Genomic DNA, 22,419 nt, shown 5'->3' with positions numbered 1-22,419 from the left:
CCTTATTGGCCTGGGAGTAGGTGGAATGCACAAAGTCTCTTGCTCCCTGCCCTCAGGCATGTGCTGCTTGGGGTTGATTAAGCACCATGAGCTCCCTCAACCCTAGACCCTGATTGGCCTGGGGGCAGGGGAACAGCAGGGCCTCCATGGGCCGGATCAACTTGCTCGGCGAGCCGAATTCGGCCCGCAGAGGCCCTTTGCCCACCGCTGCCTAAGTCACATGAAACTACTATGACTCTCTGGCTTTATGGTTCCCTCACTCATCATTCAGGACACAATCAGTTGTAGAAATGGAAATAAATACAAAGAACTTTTTATAGCCGACTGCCCCACACAACTAACCCAACACTTAACTGACATGCTGCCGTTACTGCCGTCATATTCACCTTAAGATGAAAGCTCCTAAGCTTTGACACTTTAGAAGCCAAGAATGATACATGCCATAATAATTTAATATACTATTTAAACTTTGATTTTACATTTCTCTCACAAATGTCATTTCATAAATGGAAAAAGGTTCAATGTTGATGAACAGTTATGAAATTTTATTATATCATGATCAGGGCTCGACAAATTATACAATCTACTCGCGCGTAGTTCCGGGTTCCGGCGATCTGCGCATGCGCAGATGGCTGGACAGCACAACTGGCGAGCGGGGCTTGCCGCGGTTCAGCGAGCCCTGATCATGATTATATATTCCAGAAGCCAAAGGTATCAAATAAGATTAAGCACCTAAGTAATCTTACCAGAACATAAAACACCCAATACACACTATAAAAAGACCATCTGAGCTGCTTTTCCTTTTCTTGAAGGCTGGCTAGATTTAAATACAGTTTAGATAATTGGTTCAGGGAAGTGTTTCACATTAACTCAATTAGCAATAAAGCACCACACAGCTGGCAGTTCACTTTGATGTGCTGTGTCATGACACTTGTTCCTGAACTTCAGAGGGTTTCTAGTATAAAAGATTTGTGACAATTAAATCACCCTCTTAAGGATGATATTCTTTATGCCCAGATTTTTTTGGATTTCTCATTGTCCAAGGAAACCAGCAAGTGGGGATATGTGCCTTTTTATTTAATGGAACAGGCAATGTTTTGACCAGGCATAATTCCTGCATCTGGTGTTTCCTGTGGCTTTCCAATAAACTCTCTGCATTTCCTGCTGTAACTTGGCTCATTTTGGAGACTTATAAATCTCATGCTCTATCAGCTTTCAGACTTGACTAATGTCTGGTGCTTTTACCTGATGCTTCTGACCTAAAAGCAAATGGGTAACTAAGTTATAAAACAGGACTGCCTTATCACTGTTTTACCACTTCCTGTTGCAAACAATTAATCTTTTAATTGCCAAAAAAGTAGTCAGTAACTCTTTATGCAAGCCAATTAATAGTACTCTCACTAACCACATTAACTTAAACATAACAGAAAAAGACAAACATGATGACGACATTCACTTTTGACATGTAGTGTTCACAAAATTTTGGTGGGCAAAATATGCAGGATGTTAAGCCAATCACTGTAGCCCATAGCAAGATAATACTTTTTTTAAAAACTTCTGCTGTAGAATAAATCATCAACTCACACAGGCTAGGTGTCTACAAAGTGGGTTACCAACTAATTCAAATGGGCAAATTACTAAAATAAAACACCAAAGAGATTGTATCACAAAGAACTTTAGTTATGTGTAAGTACTTAGATGGATATACTCTAGCACAGTACGCAGACATGAACTACTTCAAGACAGGCCAAGAAAAGAAAACAACAGAATACCACTTGTCATCACCTACAGCCCGCAACTCAAACCCCTCCAATGAATTATCAACAATCTACAACCTATACTGGAAAATGACCCTTCACTCTCACAGGCCTTGGGGGACAGGCCAATCCTCACCTACAGACAACCCCTTAATCTCAAACAAATTCTTTCCAGTAACCATGCAACACACCTCCATTATAATCATCGAGGAACCCAGACCTGCAATCAAGCCCGGTGCCAACTCTGTCCACTCATCTATGCAAGCGATATCATCACAGGACCTAGCCACTACATCAGAGGCTCATTTAACTGCACATTCACTAATGTAATCTATGCCATCAAATGCCAGCAATACCCCTCTGCCATGTATATTGGCCAAACTGAACACTCTCTACAGGAAAGAATTAATGGACACAAATCAGATATTCGAAAAGGCAACACGCAGAAACCTGTTGGGGAACATTTTAACTTGCCCGGGGAACTCATTAATGGATCTCTAAGTCACTGTATTTTTTCAGGCCAATTCCACAAGCCAACTACATAGGGAAGCCTTAGAACTTAACTTCATTTACAGATTTGATTCCTATCACAAAGGTATGAATAACAATGGCTGGATGGCCCGCGACATTCCACATCCTAATGACATTAAAAAAAAAAAAAAAGTCAAACAATGGGTACTTAAGAACAATTTGTATCTTCTCTATCAGCTTCATGTAGCAGGGATGCTGTAATTGACTATTTATTTCCCCCTTTTTTCCCTTCTTTATCCTTCTCCTCTCTCATATCCACCCACCCAATTTATTTAGAAACTGGACCTTTAATAACTCCATTCATCTGAAGAAGTAGGTTGTGCCCACAAAAGGTCATAATATAATCTACACGTTATGTTAGTCTTCAAGGTGCTAAAAGACTATTAGTTGTTTTTTGTGTTTTTCTGGTTACAGACTAACTCGGCTGCCCCTCTGAAGCTTTTAAAATTAGTGACATTTAGCAATGAAACTTCGCAATCTCTCTCATCCTACAGACAAGTAATAGCTATTAAAAATGTTGCCAACACCCATCACTTTTTAGCAAAGATCTAAGAGCATAGAATTTAAAAGAATGTACTGCAGAATAACAGCATTTGGGAAAGTATTTAACTTGAAGTACATGCTGAAGTATTTCCCTGAATCAAGATCTACATGGCAAAAGTATTTGTAATTATAAAATAATAAGTTTACTTATAAGCTCTCGTCTAGTCTTGGGATGACTAGTCACTACTCTTGTCTAATAAAATGATAAATAGAAAGATAAATCATGTTTTTAATACAGGTTAACAAAAAAGGGTTGAGGATCGAGGTTTCTTTCTATTTAGGTAATGAGTTGATGTTACAAAATTCGTAAAGGAGACAACACCGGTGGGCAGTAGTATGATTAGCGATGGGGAAAAGGGAAAAAGAAGATAATTTAAGGTCATATTTACTATTGTCCTGCGGGGATTATTAATATGTAATTGAATTACTACTTGTAGAGAAAACTGATTGTGGGCAGATGAGTTAAGGAATTAGAAAGATAGCTGGAAAAAACATTTGATTATTTATGAAATCTGTTCGCAAAAAGTGCATTAAATATGGGGCCCTTCCTATTTTTAGATAACTTAGGTCAACAACACATCCTTGAGCTTCTCCTGCCAACATAACACCTACTTCTAAGGGAGATGGATTATAACGCTGATCATCCTAAAGCATCTTCATTAAAATGCTACAGCAGTGCAGCTGTGCTGATGCAGCATTAAATATAGATTTGCCCTATAAAACAGCTTGATTGAAAACAAATGCAAAAAATTGTTTCATTCCCTGAAAAGTTCTCCATGAATAGATTTGCAAACCCTCCCAAAAGATACACTACCACATGCAGATAGAGACTAATCCCTCTTCCTAGATAAGCCAGCATGCTAGGACAGGCAGCCTTTAGGGAAAGAGGAACTTGCCAAAATTTAGCACCGATCCCTCTCAAAACCAGGAATCTTAAGTGTTCACAGGTCTGGTCTACACCATCTATGTCATCAAATGCCAGCAATGCCCCTCTGCCATGTATATTGGCCAAACTGGACAGTCTCTACAGGAAAGAATTAATAGACACAAACTATTTGGACTTAAAACTATTTCAATTTAGGGGTACTAAGGTATGTGGGGTTTTTTTTTAAAACCACCAACATAGTTACCATAGTTACTATTAGAAGTCCTAATGCGAAAACAGCTACACTGGAATAAAGAATAATATATTACTCACACAAATATAGCTTATTCATCTTCCCAAACCCTCTAATTAGTACGGACAAGGCCTAACTCAGAAAATGAGAAAAAAAGCAGAAAGGCAAAAAAAGTGAACTAAGTGCTATAACCTTAACTATGACTTATTTTTAAATTCAAAAGTAGAACTATTTTGAATTTTACGTGGACATGCTTTAAGCACTAGTTTTAACAGTAGTCATAAGAAGTTGGTTTCAAGAACATAATACTGTACATTTTCCAATTTTTGAACAATACAGGTTGAACCTCTGCAGGCCAGGACACTCTGGTCTGGCAACATCAGATGACGGATTTTACTGGACCAGAGATCCCCAGCCTCAGAGGTTGCCATGGGGTGGGAGCTCAGCCAGTCTGGTAGCAGGCAGCCTGTAGGGCCAGTGGCCTGAGGGCAAGAAGCGCAGCCAGTGGGCTGGCAGCCAGAGAGGGGCCACTGACTGGGGTTGCTGAGCCTAGGATTGCCAGGTGTCTGGTTCTGAACTGGACAGTCCGGTATTTGAGCTTTCTGTCCGGGAAACAAATTGAGACAATACTGGACATATAAATGTCTGGTATTTTCTAATTAAATAGCTTTTATTATCATGAGTATCAGTATGTAGTTGCGTACTGCCTATTTCAATTGAAATAGATTTCTTTTGCAGAGGAGGTGCATGGACAGAAAAGTGGGGACTACATCATTAGTATTCAGCTCCTCTACTAAATAAAGACAGGCGTTTTAAGTTTACTCACATTCTGAATGAATTTAATCCATTTTTCACCACTACACATAATAATTGCCGGGTGATTTAGGAAGTAAAATTTTAGTTATAACTAACAAAGTAATTGCATCCTTGGAAAATGTCAGCTGCCCAACACATGTAAATAATAGTTAATTTTTAAAGTAAAGCATCTATTTTGTGTTTTAACATACGGAAAAACAGATTTCCCACTAATTGTTTTCAAATTTGTTCTGTATAATTAAGCAATACGGTGCGGGTAAATAGTTCTCTGGTCCAAGAAAATCACTGGGATTCACTTGGATGAATAGTTGTCCTTGACCAATACACTAAAGCAGTCAGCCTTTCAATAAGAAAACCTTTAACTGACCAATACCTGAAACTATAGTGTGCATCATACATGAAAAACATTTCTGTAAGATGCCCACATCCACTTTTATTATGCTGTGTGCAGATTTGGGCTTCAAAATGACAATAGGAACAACAAATGATTACCTACACAATGAAGCTGTGAGGTGTGTTAAGAAGGGACTGCCTGGCTTAACAAGTGACAAAGGGCAAATCCATGTCCAGACTCAAAAGACTGATTATACCCTATTAGTCCATCTCCCCCAGCCCAGAAAGGTTGCTTGGCACCATAACAAAAATAATCCGCTTGAGTTGAATTCTGAAAGTTTCTCACCCTGAACTATGTTCTGAACTCAAGTATTTAAAAAAAAAATCACAACCACTGTAAAGAATTCTAAAGACTCATCAATTCACATCAAGCAGAGTCAACCATGTGCTTGTTAACTGTTCAATATCTTCATCAATGATTTAGATGATGGCATATAGAGTATGATTATTATGTTTGCAGACGATACCAAGGTGGTAGGGGTTGTAAGTGCTTTGGAGGATAGGGTCAAATCTCAAAATGATCTGAACGAACTAGAGAAATGGTCTGAGGTAAACAGGATGAAATTTAATAAAGGACAAATGCAATGTTCTTCACTTAGAAAGGAACAATCAGTTTCACACATACAGAATGGGAAGTGATTGTCCAGGAAGCAGTACTGCTGAAAGGGATTTACGGGTCAGAGGGGACCACAAGTTAAACATAAATCAACAGTGTGACACTGTTGCAAACAAAGCAAATGATTCTGAAATGCATTAACAGGAGTGTTGTGAGCAAGATGCGAGAAGTCATTCTTCCTATCTACTCTGCGCTCATTAAGCCTCAACTGGAGTATTGTCCCAGTTCTGGGCACCACATTTCAAGAAAGATGTGGTGAAATTGGAGAAGGTCCAAAAAAGAGCAACAAAAATGATTAAAGATCTAGAAAACATGACCTATGAGGAATTACTGAAGGAACTGGGCTTGTTTAGTATGGAAAAGATAAGACTGAGAGGGGACATGATAGCAGTTTTCAAGCATCTAAAAGGGAGTTGTACAAGGAGGAGGAAGAAAAATTGTTCTCCTTGGCCTCTAAGGATAGGACAAGAAGCATTGGGCTTAAATTGCAGTAAGGGAGGTTTAAGCTGAACATTAAGAAAAACTTCCTAGCTGTCAGGGTGGTTAAACACTGCAATAAATTGCATAGGGATATTGCAGAATCTCTATCACTGGACATCTTTAAGTGCAGGTTGGATAGACATCTATCAGGGATGATCTAGATGGTACTTAGTCCTGCCATGAGGGCAGGGGTTTGTACTTGATGATCTCTTGAGGTCCCTTCTAGTTCTAGTATTCTATGATTCTATGATAACTGATTCATCAATTAAAACCTTCAGCTTTGTGAATGAGTGACCACTTAAATCCTTGTTATAAAAGTCAATAGTAAAATTCTTTTATATATGTTACATAAAATGTCATTCAGAGTATCTTTAATAAGAAGAGACTCTTTGTTTAGCCCTTTAACTTTAAGCTGACTCCATCGTACTAATCATCATTAAACATTTAGGCATAACTAGGCTCTCTAATATCATCAAGAGACCTCAACTGATACCAACATACAGGAATAGGATTTAAGATATACAAAGCAAATATTCATCAAATGTACAATTTTTACAGTATTGAAAATGTGTAGGCACTAGCAAAGCCACTAAAATTATCTTATATTTACAAGGAGCTAATCCCTACGAGCGTGGTACTTCACATGTGGAAATTTTGATTATTTATTAAAAAAAACTTTTATACTCTTATATCAGCTACAACTGATGCAAAAATACTGAAACAAGCAAAATAAAAACTCTAACTGGATACATAGCATCCAGTGTAGTTCAGCAGGATTACAATTTTACAATTAATATGCAACATTTTAGGGATGATTAAAATTTTTAAGGAAAGTAAATGAAAGTAATAGATATCCCCACTAATCTTCTCATTCTTAATTTTAAATTTTCATCAGTCTGTTAAAGACTTTCTTCAATTTGACACATAAGGAATCCACATGAAATAAATATTAAAGCAGCGATTATCTGGTAAATCAGTTTAATACAACAAATTATGCTAAATAATGAAAAGTAAGTAATGAAAAGCATTTAGCCAGAGATCAATGTAATAAACATTACTTTTGTCCCCTTATCTACTATAAATGTAGGAACAGGAAAACTTTTTGCTGACTTCAAAACCTACTAAAAAGCCTTTGGGTAGGTTCTATCTCTGTTGAAGTTAAAGATCTTAATTGTTTCTTTAACAATGTGACACAAAAGGAAGCAGAAGTCTATTCTGGGATAAATGCTTAAATATCACTTCCATATTCTGTCTTCATCTGAAGCTGAGTATTCAAACAAGGCTCAGCTTGAGCTGCCCTTCCATTCCTCTGCCCCCACTAAAAAGCCCAACATGTTCAAAGGCCTCGGACTACCTAGAACGTAAAAGAATTATGGGATATATCATTAGGTTGCAACTACACAACAACTTTACCTTATCGCCCACGACCTGGTCACAACAATGTTTAACCCCAGCCTTCTGCCTTAACAGCAGCTAGGAGAGTTTACCAGGTAGGTCCAAGATTAAACTCAAACCAAGAGTGTGATAGAGATTCTAATGTCACTTGAGACCTTCAAAAAAGATTATACAATTGATACAATATGTAACGTTGCTGATGGTGGCAAGAAGGTTTAGTAATTTTTCTTATAATAAAACTCCAATAGCTCAGTACTACAATCTACTTAACAATAAACTAAATAAAGATCAACCAGCTCTACCAGAACTGTGCTGAAATAAACCAATCTGTTTTGCTATGAAAGAAGTTGCTGTAATCATAATAGAGTATGGGAAATATAGTTCCAAGGTATTAATGCCTCCAAATGCCAAAAACAAAGATTCCATTAAATGAACCAATAAAAAGCTCGGCAGAATGTATATGTACATAGGGAAGTGAAGACAGTCAGCAGCTCAGACACTATATTTCTCCAATACAGGCAGTCCCCGGGTTACATGGATCCGACTTACATCGGATCCCTACTTACAAACGGGGTGAGGCAACCTCGCACTAGCTGCTTCCCCCCAGCACACCAGGGAGACGCGAAGCTAGCGACCCCCCCCCTCCCCCCCCAGCAGACCAGGGAGACGCGGAGCGGCTTTTCTCAGCAGACACCTCAGTTTGAGAATAAAGGACTGAGGGAAGTGAGGTGTGGGGGAATAAAACTGAGCTCTGGAGAAATGTTTGGCTAGAGTTTCCCCTACAATATGTACCAGTTCCGACTTACATACAAATTCAACTTAAGAACAAACCTACAGTCCCTATCTTGTATGTAACCTGGGGACTGCCTGTATTTCAATGGTGATGCTAAGAAGCATAGCTTCCTGGGGGGTCTCCCAAATTAGCTCAGCAGTTCCCTTACCCCCTCCTCCATATTCCTGCCTCTTCCACAACAAACTGAGAAAAAAAGTTTATTCTGTATGTACCTAGACTTCTAAAAAATTTTAACATTTTATCTTAAAAAAATACAAAGAATGATTAACTTTTATTCAATGACTTTCACATCAAGTTTATTCTAGTAAAGCTGCCAGCCTTACCAGTTCAATATGGGCGCTGAAAGTATCCATACTTCCAAAAAAAGTATTTACCTTTAGGCAAAGGTCATCTTTAAAGGAGGTTTTTTAAATATAAATGTATATAAAACAGGGAAATATAAATATCTACTATATATTTGAGTTTGTCTGTCCGTCCAAGAACTTCACCTAAATTGTAAGAGCTGGGACCACCAAATTTGGTATACAGCTTCTTCTTAAACTTAAAGCAAGGTAATGGTGTGGTTGTACAAGGAAAATGGGATGTGTCTGGAATGGGATTTCTTCTTATGAAGCCATACAAAAAAGAGAAACAGAATCACTAGATACACGAAACCTGAGTCCAGGAGTAACCCACCATTTTACTTTATTAATTGACTTAAGGACCCATGCTATGCCAGTTGAATCTTCTACTTTTTATATATATGCAAAACCTATTACAAATCACAAGTGAATCATTCCATTAGTATTTATTTTTAATAATGTGTTTCCTTTTCTCTGATAACATGGGACTATTACTGGAGCATAAACGGATCTCAATTCCCTAAAATATAAATCAATTAGGGCTGTCAATTGACAGGATTAATGCATTAAAAAAATTAACACGTTAATCGTAGGCATTAATGCTGTGCTGTCTCTTTAAAGGTGCCGGAATGGCACTTCAAAGGGGCAGCGCAAGCAGAGTCGGGGATCAGCTGGGGACTCCAGCTGATGCCCAGCTCCACTTGCGCTGCCCCTTTGAAGCACCGCTCTGGTGCTTTAAAGAGGCAGTGCTGCATGGAGCCTGGGGTCAGGTGGGGACCCCAGCTGACCCCGGGCTCCATGCAGCACTGTCCCATTGAAATGCTGCTGCGCAGTTTCAAAGGGGAGTTGCACACAATTAATCACGATTAAAACTGTTAATTACCTGAGGGTACGTCTACACTACCCCGCTAGTTCGAGGCGTACAGATAGTTCGGAATAGCTAGCTAGTCCGAACTATCTAGCCCGTGCCGCGTGTAGCCGCGCGGCACGGGGTTCGCACTAGCCGGCTTTTAAAAATGGCGGCGCCGGCTTTATGCTAATGAAGCCCGGGAAATTCAAATCCCGGGCTTCATTAGCAAGTTCGGTATGCATACATTACCCCGCTAGTTCGAACTAGCGGGGTAGTGTAGACGTACCCTGACAGTCCTAAAATTAATGGGCTAAATTTTAAGTTCACTACTGCATATGTTTATGGTTTTCTCACCTAATGCTGATACACTGATGAATACGACAGAAGGTCTCAAATATAAAAAGACGAGCATTCTCAATGAAGTCTTCAAGACATGCCACCAAGAAGAAGTCATTCACAAGCACCTGTGAAAATAGGGAATAAGGGAATAATGAAATAAAAACAATATCTATAAAAAACATACTTATATGGTCTGTTCATAGATTCAGTATACATAACCTCACTAAAACCAGTCACTGGTGTCTTCTGAAACAGTTTCTGCAACATTTTAATATATATCCAAAGCTTTACAAATTAGCACACAAGTTTTTAAAACGTAAAATTCTAAAACCAAATTTTTTGCAGCTAAACATAATAATTACTAATACCAAGTCTGGAGGAAAATGTAAAGTAAGAAAGTACTGTTACAGACTCAGTATCCACTTATTTTAAAGTATGAACAACTATGCTATTATAAAGTAGCCCAAGTTTTAGAACTGTAGACCCAATCACAAATGATTCATTACAGTGACATTTCTGATCTATAAATAATCTGCTTCAGTTACTTCTACTAACAATATAGTTTACTGTTTTGCAAGAACCTTAGTATATGTGAAAGTATGCCCCATACTATGAAGCACAAGAATTACAGAAGTATAACATACTTCCATATTAAGCTAGTGGAAAAGCAAATCAAATCACTAATCAACAGAGATGATCTATTTGCACAGACACAAGTAATAGAAAATTTCACTGCCCTTGTATATTTCAGTCATATGACTCAGAGCTTTTCAGCATGGAAATTGCCAACTTAAGAACTTTTGGTTATTATTTTCATAAAGATGGTAATTACAGGTGAAAAGCTCACACCCAATCTTTTCTCTGCAGCCATCACAGATTTCTGACCGAGCTTAGCAGTATAGTTTTTTCTGATAAACTCACCTGACAATACATCACTTGTGTGGTTGCTATTATCTAAGCCTCTCCACCTATTAAGGAGGCTCTGTTTATAAATTGAAAACTGCACTGGCTTAAAATATTTATAGAACATTTCTAACTAACATTAAACATAAGTCTTCCTTTATTTTGCCAGGACAGTGGTGTTCAAGAAAATGTTAGCTAGTTTTAGTTAACTTCACAATTATCTTTACCCAAACCCAGGGCAAAAACATTTCCCATACATATACAAAAGCTTTAGAAAGAAAATCATTCCTTGATTATGGAAAGCAAACATTCTTACCAGAGTACCTAAATATACATGGGGCTATAGGGGTACTAGCTTCTCTCAGAGGCGAGCCCATGTTTCTCTCACCCTGTACTACCTGGATGGACTCTCACCCCATGACAAAAATAGCTGTATCTGTGCTAACTGCTTCAGAAAGTGACAAAGAATAAAAAGGGGGGTCCAAAGAAGTCAGAGGACTTTTCATTTTAAAAAAAGATTAAATATTATTTACCACCAGATTCACTGAAATAATTTTTTAAAGACCATACTTGGTATATGTTGCCAATATCTGAAACTTAAAAACTTGTTAAGTTTACAGAAGTTAAAAATCTTACCGCTTCACACTCTCTCAGTTTTTTCTGGGCACCATCGAAGTCAAAATTAACATACAAGCATTCTACAAATTCTGTAATAGGATCTTGGTAGGTGTATGATTCCTGTCAAAGTGATTCAAGAACATTTGATATTTCAAGAAATAGTACTTCGTAATACTCAAATTTTTTTTTTTACACATTTCTTAAATGAACCAGCATGAACCATTTCCAGTTTATCTCCAGGTAGGTGAAATATTTAAACATCTTATTAAAAGTTAATTTAAACTATCACCTAAGGTTACTAGAAATGAAAGAACTATTCCTACTGATGCTTTATATTTTGCAAAATTTACACATTAGACAATGAAAATTAATGAATTTCACTACTAGAGCTATAATATTTGGGTGGGAAATACTGCAGTTGAAATGTTCACTAAAAGACATTGTGTTTTGTTTCATTTCCAAATGCCTTATTTCTTCAAAATTTAAATTCAAGGACAAATCTGAATCTGCTGTATTTTCATACCATACCACAGTCTGATAGGGATATTTGATTAGGAATGATCTCCCATTTTATAAAGATGTGGTACGCAAGAGTCAATCAAAACCATTTTGTATTTTGTAAGCTAAATATTAATTACTATGAAAAAAATGTCCTTAAGGAGATCAACTGATAACAACAGACCTGAAATTAAATCCATAAAGCTCATAATTAAATTATGAAATAAAAAGTTTATTTTTTAACACTGAAAGGCACCCCGGAACTAGTTTACTTCAAAAGTGATACTTAAGATAAACCACCAGTTGTCTGTAATAAGTGAGGGTACGTCTACACTGCAATGCTATTTCGGGATACCAGAGGTATATAGCAGACACGCCATTTCTGGCATCCCTGTAAACCTCGTTGCACGAGGGATAAGGGATGTCTCGAAATTGTGTGTTATTTCTAAATTTGGCACTGTGTAGACGTGCCAAATTTCAAAATAGACTATTTCGAAACAATCAAAATAAGATACGCAATTTGCCTAGTGAGAGTATCCAAAATGTACAACTTGTGATACTATCTGAATAACTTTTCCCTTCTTTGAAAGGAAGCTACTTATTCTCAATACTGGATGTAATAAATCATACATTTTCCTCATTCACAATTCAGTTTTGCAACTATTAAATCTTGTGAAGCACTACATTTGTTAATCCATTTATTGATGACCATCATGTAACCAGCAACGCCTAGAGTCTGGTGGTTAGAGCCCTGCATGGATGCAAAATTTGTATCTGCAAAAAACAAGCTGCGGATATCCACATCTGCAGATACCCACAGATATAAGCTGTCTGTCTGCAAATCTGCAGGGTTCTAGATACAAAATTTGTATCTGCCTCCATATCTACAAAACGAACCATGGGTATTGGTGGATTTGCAGGACTTTACCTGTGGTAGTGCAATTTAAGGTAATATAACAGCTGGAGGCCAATATAGCAGTTTCTGCTAATATTATAACTGCCAAATGTAGCCCTCCAGTTAGAGTTCTCTACCATCTGTCCAAGTAAGATAACTACTTTGAAATCTACATATGAAAAGTATTATTTAAAAGCTAATATTATAAATACAAAAGTGACTTAGCATCATAAATTGCTGGAAGAGAGTCTCTGAACAAGTATTGAGAGGCTTCATTATGTAGCCTCCTATATTTGGTTTGTTAAATATGTTTGAGCAATGTATTTTGCTTCAACCAATTTTTATGCAATTTGATAAGAAATATTGATAAAAATTTTCATGCATATACTGTTTGAAGCAAAATGTTTAAGAATTCTTAATGTTTTTAAAATTCAGTGCTGATCCTATTGCTTCATTTCTTGATGTCTTACATTACTGCATCAAGATTTCAAATGTACAGAAACTCAAGCTAGTAGTTCTTAATTTCTATGAATTTGAAATGTTAATGCTATACATTAACTTCTTTAGACACTAATATCAGATCTTTTGAAAATTTATACTAATATTTCAATTTCTACATTTTGTTTTGCAGTTAAGTAAGCTTATGTTTGATTTAGAAAAATCAGTTATATGCCTCTACGCATGTTTTAATAGACATGTGTAGCACAACTATTAATCATATTTATTATTTTCAAATATGTCTAAAAGACAAAGGCTTAACAATAAATCATGTGGATTTGAGGTGGCATCTTTCATATGAAAAACACAAAAGACTCCAACAATGAATCATAATATTTCTTCAGTAAGCATCTTGATTCTTTCATAAACTAATTCTCTGGTGTTAGATAAACTACACTGCTTATAGGTGTGGGTTTCTTTACATCCCTGAGTGAGATAGCTGGACTTATCCAAGGTTTTAGTATAGATCAGGCTTCAATGTTCAACCAAACTTGTAGGGCAAACAAGGTTTCCTTTTAACTTAACAGGAGCTGTTGTACAATATAATTCTCTCCTCTTATAGTTCAGACCACATAGTTTTTAAAGAGAATATAGATCCTATGAAGAAAAAGAGGTGCACTGGAAACAGTAAAAAGTAAAGCTCAGGATTCAAGTGTATTATCAGAAAAATGTACACACCATGAGAAACTTAAAACTGAAAAATATTTTATAGTATGATGTTATATATAAAAAGGGGGTTTATATCTTACCTGCTGGATAACCTTGACTAAATCTTTCAGCACTTGCCTACGTTTTCGAACATCCTTGTTTGTTATGACTGCTGTAGTCAGATATCGAAGGATATGGGGGCACATAGTCTGTATTGCATTAAGATACCTGAAGAAAATATTCCACTTATTTTTATATATTTAATAATTAACTTTAATGGTGAAGTATGATTAGAAGATAAAAACAGCTGACCACTTTATATAATGCCATACTATTTCATACATGTGTAAATATACCAATAACTAAACTTTGTTTTTATTATTTAGGTCAACAAAAGTGGTTAGTTACGTTTTCAGAGAATTATGTAAAATTGGACTTCATTTCATATTGTGACCATATAAGGTTTGAAATTTTTCTGAACCCATACTCCCAGTGATTAAAATCACAGAAGGTGTTTATAAAATGAAAATAATCCAGCATAACATGTGATTATCCCCAAAACAAGTAAACTCCAAAAAAACCCACAATAAATTCCCATTCTATTAAACTAGTTAAGCCTACTACTTATTTACCCTTTTACATCAGTACACATTTACTCATTTGTTTTTATGAACCTATGAAGTTTTGCCGAAGTCAATCTCAAATCAATAACATACTAGATTTTATCTTCTGATTCTTCCTTATTTTTCCATCATTATGGTGCATCAACTGAACACCAACATTTTTCAATCTATTTCTGTTTTGGGCTCATCCTTTTACGTTCAATAATCGAGATCACTCATGTTGGCCAGTGTTTTAAAAGGGCTCCATCTTCTTGATTTTCAACACTCTTAAGTAGTTTCAGTTTTATCATCAAATCAAATTAGAACTCCAATAAAACACAGTAGCGTGACAACTTGAATTTATAGCTCCTCCAAAACTTTTTATACTAGCCAATTAACCCGTCATAAGACGGGATTTTCAGGTCTCTCCTCCACGTCGGTCTTCTCTCCTGAGCCTCCGGTCTCTTGTTTCATTTCGTTTCATCTCCCTCTCCCTCTCTCTCCTCTCCTACTGCCTCCCCCCCTTCTCGCTCTCAGCTCTCCTCCCCCTCTTGCCTCTCGCTCGGGGTACCGCAAAGTCCAAATGGCCTTTTGGGCTCTACACTCCCCGCGCTGCAGGCGGAGCGTGGAGCCCAAGCGGCTGCTTGCCCCACTTGCTCCTATGCGGTGGCCTGGCTGAGCGGTGCAGAAGTCAGCCGTGTGCCATGGCGGGAGGCAAAGGGGGCGGGGTGATGACATTCATGGCCAGAGGGCAGGGCCTGGAGCCACTGTCACGCCGCACATCACCACCCCGCCCCCTTCCCCTCCTGCTGTGGCGCTCAGCTGACTTCTGCGCTGCTCAGCCAGGCCACCACGTGGGAGCAAGCGGCCGTTTGGGCCCCGCACTCCCCATGCAGCATGGGCCCCTCGGAGTGAACATCCAGCATTTCAGAAACAGCACCTCCCATAGGGAACATCCAGCATTTCAACGTTACAGACTCTCAGACACTGGGCTACCATATATGGGTGTGTCTACACTACCACTCTAGTTTGAACTAGGGTGGTTAATGTAGTCATTCGAAGTTGCAAATGAAGCCCGGGATTTAAATATCCCGGACTTCATTTGCATCTTGCCGGGCGCCGCCATTTTTAAATCCCCGTTAGTGCGGACGCCGTGCCCGCGGCTACACGTGGTATGGAGTAGGTAGTTCGAATTAGGCTTTCTAATTCAAAATACCGTTACTCCTCGTGGAACAAGTACTTACAGTGTATCTTAAGTATATCTTAAGTATATCTTAAGATCGCTAGTTTTTACTACCAATTCAAAGTTACGGGTGACTGACCCAGTAACATTTTCATTTTATTTGTCTGATCAAATGGCAGAAATTATCAAATTCCAAGAGAATGGGTACAAAAACTTAACAGAAATATTTTTCTTTCAACTCTTGGAATGCAGCAACCTGGACACAAAAATTTTGAGTCCCTGTTTTCATATCTAGAGCAGAAGACACTATATTAGAAACACAGTTTTTTCCCTGCACAAATATTTATAGACATTATTGGGTCATTTTGCATCACTATTAATAGTGATTTTTAGTTCTGCCTTTAACTTTTCCTGTATTTCTTTATTAGTAACTAGAGGTCGAGCTTAAATCTTTCAACATAAATATATCCAGAGCAGAGTAGTTAAGCAATTTAAGTAATTTGTTAATTTTGTGCTACAATGAAGGCAATGAGTTACCACTTCTCTGATTCTCTGGGGTTGAAAAATTCAGACTTAAATCAAGTGGCTTTTAAGAGCTGCACGAAACCTGGAAGACCAAATCATAATGACAACTTTTTTTTAAACAAGTGTATCAAAAAATGTCTCACTTGCAGGACTAATCCCAATGTTCTGCTCTGCCATGTCAACATTTCATTCAATTATACATTTTATTTTGAAGCTGAAGGCATGTTGAGCATTTTTAGGGATGAACACATATCTGAGCTACCTTCCTATGTTTCACCTCTTGACAGCATATACATACTAAAAACAGTTCGTTATATCAGCCCATTCGACTAGCTTCCCTAAAATTGAACAAAGTAAGTAAAACAAACACTCACCACACACCAGAGTATGAATTTAACACCCATTCACCAGTAGCTTTCACATTTACAGTGTAAACTAAAACTGGTCTGGTAGCACTAGACTAACAAAACATAGATCAGTGGTTATGTCCCATGGAACACTGGTGTTCCGTGAACAACTCGCAGGTGTGCTGCGACCTCTTCTTTGTTTGTGTTACTTCTTTGGGGTTTTTCTTTTGTGACAACAATTTTTTTTTTTTGAAGAAAATTGTCATAGGTGTTCCTAGGGTATTTTCTAATTAAGGAAGTTTTTCCGCTTTTCTTGGTGGCTGACAGAAGCCTGCTTGGGACACGCAGCAATGAATGGGGCTGTGACTGCATTTCGGCCTGACCTCCTGAGGTCGCCCTGGTTACTCCCCCCTCCCCGCACTTTCTGTACCCTTAACAAATTTTCCCCAGTGCTGCTGCTGCTTTTTAAGAAACCATCTGGTAATCCCGGGGGTGTGTCTAGACTACAGGGTTTTTTCGAAAAAAGTAGCCTTTTCGAAAAAAAAAACTTCCCCTGCATCTAGACTGCTGCCGTATTCTTTCAAAAGTAAATCGAAAGAACACGGCAGTTTTTTTGACGATGGAAAACCTTGTTTTATGAGGAAGAATGCCTTTTTTCGAAAGTGCTCTTTCGAAAAAAGGCACTATGTAATGCAAACTGTGCTTTTTCGAAAGAGAGCATCCAGACTGCTTGGGTATTCTCTTTCGAAAAAGCGGCTTGCTTTTTCGAAAGTACTGGTTGTAGTCTGGATCCTTTTTCGAAAGATGTTTTTTCGAAAGTATCTTTCGGAAAAGCCTCTTTCGAAAGAGGCTTGCAGTCTAGATGGAGCCTAAGTGTTCCGAATAAAAAAAAAATATTATTGTTTGATGTTCCATGGTCTCAAAAAGTTTAAGAAACACTGATATAGATGGTATCATGAGCTTTCGTGGGTACAGCCCACGTCTTCAGTTGATCGGAGAGGTGGACTGTGACCACGAAAGCTCATGATACTATCTACATGTTTTGTTAGTCTATAAAGAGCTATCAGACCAGTTTTTGTTTTTTAAGTTTATCCTGTACTGACTAACACGGCTACACCCTGAAGCTAACATTTACAATGGTCAGAATAAGGGCCTGCCCATGCTTAAAATGCTATAGTAGCACAGCTGTAGTACTTCAAGACACATATCAACTGTACTAACAAGAAATATTCTCCTGACAGCATAACTAATTCACAACCCCAAGCAGAAATAACTGATGGAGGGAGTCTTCTGTCAACTTAGCAATGTCTCCATAGGCACTTAGGTCAGCCTAACTACACAGCTCAGGGCCCTGAGCAACCTAGTTGTACTGAGCTAATTTTCTAGTGTAGACTGGGCCTAAGAAACAAGCTGAAGAAAAATCAGCACTTTTCAAAAATGAAAAATAGGGTGAGAGTTATATAGTATAACACAAAATCTCTTTATTAAATCAACTGTACACCTTCCAGAAATTTCTGAAATTCAATAACCCAAGACTCCTGATATTTTTCTTTGTTCTTAATTTTTAGCCTCAAAAAGACTTTTAAATATACTTTAATATTTATGAAAATATGAACATCCACCCAGTTTTCTCTCTCTCAAAAAAAAAAGTATTTCCCCAACTAAACTAACATATTAATTGCAGGTTAGACCTTCCTGATCCAGCACCCTCAACCACGGAGTTTGCTGACCAGGGGAGGTCAATTCTCCTCTGCTGGCTGCCCCACTCCCAGGCTCCAAAGGCTAGGGCTCCCACTCTGATGCTACTCGCTGTCACCAGAGTTCCCCGGGTTCCAGACTGCCTGGCTGCCACAAGAGTTCCTGGGGTTCCGTTCCAGGGCCACCAGACCACTGCCAGCCTTGCAGCCAATGGGCGATTCCTGAGTCAAGAGGGTTCTTTGGCCAGTGCCACACAGCCACCCCTGCCCCGCTGTCAGCGTGGATTCCTGGCTGGGGCTCCCAATCCACTTGGTCCTGTTGATGTCAGATGTTCCCCAGCTACCATCTGGCCCAACCATTTCTGGTCCTGCCAGGGCTCCCCAGCCCTGCTTTCTCCAGCTTGCTCCCACTCCGGCCTCCTGGGATCTTTGATCCAGCAACATCTGTGGCCCTGCCAGATCATGGATGTTGCCAGACAAAAGAGTCCCAGATTTGGGAGGTTTGACCTGTAATTCCCACCAGGACAATATACACATAAAATTAAATTAATGGAGATTGCCTATCTCCTAGAACTGGAAGGGACGTTGAAAGGTCATTGAGTCTAGTCCCCTGCCTTCACAGCAGGATCAAGTACCATCCCTGACAAATTTTTGCCCCATCTTCCTAAATGGCCTCCACAAGGATTGAACTCTCAATCCTGGATTTAGCAGGCCAATGCTCAAACCACTGAGCTATCCCTCGTCTCCCCCCACCCCATTCAGTCAAGAGGTATATCCATTGTTGGAAATCAAACAAGTAAAACTTCTATATAACTAAATTAATAAACTTTAACACATTTTAAAACAACTTAGATCTGAACATCCAGAGAAAAGCATGGAAGTAACTAAGCTCAAAGCTCTACCAAATAAAGTAAAATTGGAAAATAATGTAAACTATTATCTAGTCTTTCAGTTATAGTAATTTTAGATGCTATTTGTAATAAAGCATATGAGTTTTTAAGAAAGCACTGTCAACAGACTGGTGTGAGGATGAATGCATCATATTAGAAAGGAAGGCTGGCCAACCATAGCATCTAAGCCTGTGAACAGATTCTTTAAAATAAGATTTTTTTAAATGATGTTCTGGTGTGCCTTTGCTATTAGGGAAAGTGAGTAAATATTAGCAAAGGCACAGCAATTTCTTGTTTTAATTTTTGCAGGTCACCGTTCAATCAATAAAATTATATAAATAAGATCAAAACACCTAAATATTTAGAGCTTTGAAAACGATACCATTCTCATCAAGCACTCATGTGTAAGACACCCACCCAAAGTCAGGAGAACAAGCATAATGAGTTTAATGCCTTCAGTGTGACAATTTGAGAGTGTCTTGTTATTTTTTGTTTACAAAAATGACTTGCAAACAGATGTTCAGAAACTTGAGGCTCAAAGACAGAAATTACTTCTTATAAAAAAAGCTTTTGATGTGCAGCTGTCATTTCTAAGCAGCATTTTAATTATACTTTATTGGTCCTCAATCAGGTTTAAAGATTTAAAGTATTAATTAATTCAAGACTACTTTTTACTATGTAACAAACCCAAAAGCTTTACTATGTAACAAACTGAAAAGCTTTAAATTCTCCTGTAACCCAAAGAACTTCATATGAGAAGAGTTAATGCAAAATTTTCTAGAAAACTAAGTCCATTTCTTATAATGCTGCTACACTGGAAAAGGATTAAAAATCCAATTGCTATGTAAAAAAAATTGATTGCACTGCTCTGACTCAGAAAAGACTTATATTACAAATGCATTCTTTCATTAGCACCTGTATTTAAGTCACTCAGACAGAGTTTCATCTCTAATTGCATTTATTTACTTAGCCTAGATATTGTTTTACATCTTGAGATTCAAAAGCAGACGCTATCTCCATTTTTTAATTCAGAGTGAAATCAGGCAATGTTATCAGTACATATGATGTAACCAATTAAAAAAGTGCACTGTCATTCTACATTAATATTTAAGAGCAAATATGATACTCATTAGGTGTCTGTTATCCATAGACTAGGAATTCTTCCTAAATTAACTATCCCTTGTTGTTTAATGCTTGTTTGTCATTCTATTAGATTAATAAGTGCGTGAAACTAGAAACTTCACAATTGTGAGAATCTTACATATTTCCTTATCTCGTCTCATTTCTTTACATTATTTGTCTCTTTTAATGGCTATACAACATTATTATTAATTTAAACATTTTGGTCCAACACGAGTACTATGGTGACTATTTCTATTTTAATATTTGTAAGTAAAAAACCCCACAAAAACTACTCTAACATCAATAAATACAGGAAATCACAAGGTCAAAGATGAAAATAATGTTAACTATTTGAAAGCATCATACACAATTACTTTATTATACAACTCCTCCTACCAGTAGTGACTGAAAAATATTACCATATACAGGCAGTCCCCGAGTTACGCGGATCCGACTTACGTCAGATCTGCAGTTACGAACGGGGCCCTTCCTCTCCCTGGTCTCCAGCAGACCAGGGAGAGGAAGCAAAGCGGCGGAACACGCGGGCAGCGGACAGGGCTGTCCGCTGCCCACGCGCTCCGCGGCTTGGCTCTGGTTTGCTCTGCTTTGCCTCCCCGTTCCCCTGGTCTGCAGACCAGGGGGACGGGGGGGGCAAAGCAGAGCCAAGCCACGGAGCACGCGGCCAGCTGACCACGCACTCCGCGGCTTGGCTCTGCTTTGCCCCCCCCCCCCCCCCCCAAGGACAGAGCAGCTTGGGTGCTGCTGGGTTGGTCCAGTAGCGCCGAGGAGCGGCGCTACTGGACCAACCCAGCAGCACCCCAGCTGCTCTGCCCCAGGCATCCCCAAGTCAGCCGCTGCTGAAACTGACCAGGGGCTGACTACAGAAAGCCCGAGGCAGAGTTGCTCTGCCCCGGGCTTCCTGGAATCAGCCGCTGATCAGTTTCAGCAGCAGCTGACTTGGGGATGCCTAGGTTTCTTAAGTTGAATCTGTATGTAAGTCAGAACTGGCGTCCAGATTCAGCCGTGGTTGAAACTGATCAGTTTCAGCAGTGGCTGACGCCAGTTCCGACTTACATACAGATTCAACTTAAGAACAAAACTACAGTCCCTATCTTGTACGTAACCCGGGGACTGCCTGTATTATGTCTTATTCTCTATTCCTTTTTTAATGATTCCTAACATTCATTTTTTTTGCTTTTCTGATTGCCACTGCACACTGAGTGGATGTTTTCAGAGAACTATCCACAATGACTCCAAGATCTCTCTCTCGAGTAGCTGTAGCGAAATTAGTCCCCATCATATTGTACGTATAGGAAGGATTATTTTTTCCAGTGTGTATTACTTTACATTTATCAACAGGGCTCGCTAAGTCGTGGCGAGCCCCACTCGCCAGCCGCACTGTCCGGCGATCTGCGCATGTGCAGATCGCCCAAACTCGGCTCTTCTGGGTTGTAATCTACTCGCCCGGGGCGAGTAGATTACATAGATTGTTGAGCCCTGTTTATCAACATTAAATTTAATTTGCCATTTTGTTGCCCAATCACTTTGTTTGGTGAGCTCTTTTTGAAGCTCTTCACAGTCTACTTTGGTCTTAACTATCTTGAGCAGTTTAGGATCATCTGCAAATTTTGCCACCTTACTGTTTACCCCCTTTCTCTAGATAATTTATAAATAAATTGAACAGGATTGATCCCAGGACAGACCCTTGGGAGACACCACTAGTCTCCTCTTTCCTTTCTGAAAACTGACCATATATTCCTACCCTTCCTACCCCCCGCCCTGCTAGCTGTGTCAGTTAAGTGCCCCAATCCCCTGCCCCCTTCCATAACCTCCATTCTCTCCTGCCCAGACCCTGCACCTCTACCCTCAAGCCCACTTCTGGCTTATATTCATTTCAAAGAGTATAAAGTTATGTAACAGTTCTCTGGACTACATCATTCCATAGAACTTCAAAAGAATGTTACCCTAAATACACCCAATCTATTTGGTACTCAGATAATTCTATATGCACACACAAAAGG

General features: G+C 38.7%; 1 protein-coding gene across 1 annotated transcript in view; it reads right to left on the bottom strand.

Moving 5' to 3' along the window:
- Nucleotides 1-22,419, bottom strand: part of EIF3E (eukaryotic translation initiation factor 3 subunit E) — a 53,856-nt gene that overhangs the window by 7,260 nt on the left and 24,177 nt on the right. The window contains exons 8-10 of the mRNA XM_006113017.5: nucleotides 14,134-14,260; nucleotides 11,512-11,613; nucleotides 9,988-10,097 (exon numbers count right to left, since the gene is read on the bottom strand). Coding sequence (XP_006113079.1) covers nucleotides 9,988-10,097; nucleotides 11,512-11,613; nucleotides 14,134-14,260 — 339 coding nt within the window. The remainder of the gene's footprint in view (nucleotides 1-9,987; nucleotides 10,098-11,511; nucleotides 11,614-14,133; nucleotides 14,261-22,419) is intronic.

This window comes from Pelodiscus sinensis, chromosome 2 (genome assembly GCF_052426305.1).
Source record: "Pelodiscus sinensis isolate ZL-2025 chromosome 2, ASM5242630v1, whole genome shotgun sequence".
Taxonomy (NCBI): Eukaryota; Metazoa; Chordata; order Testudines; family Trionychidae; genus Pelodiscus; species Pelodiscus sinensis.
Note: the sequence above shows the minus strand (reverse complement) of the source record. Positions and strands in the feature narration are given on the sequence as shown.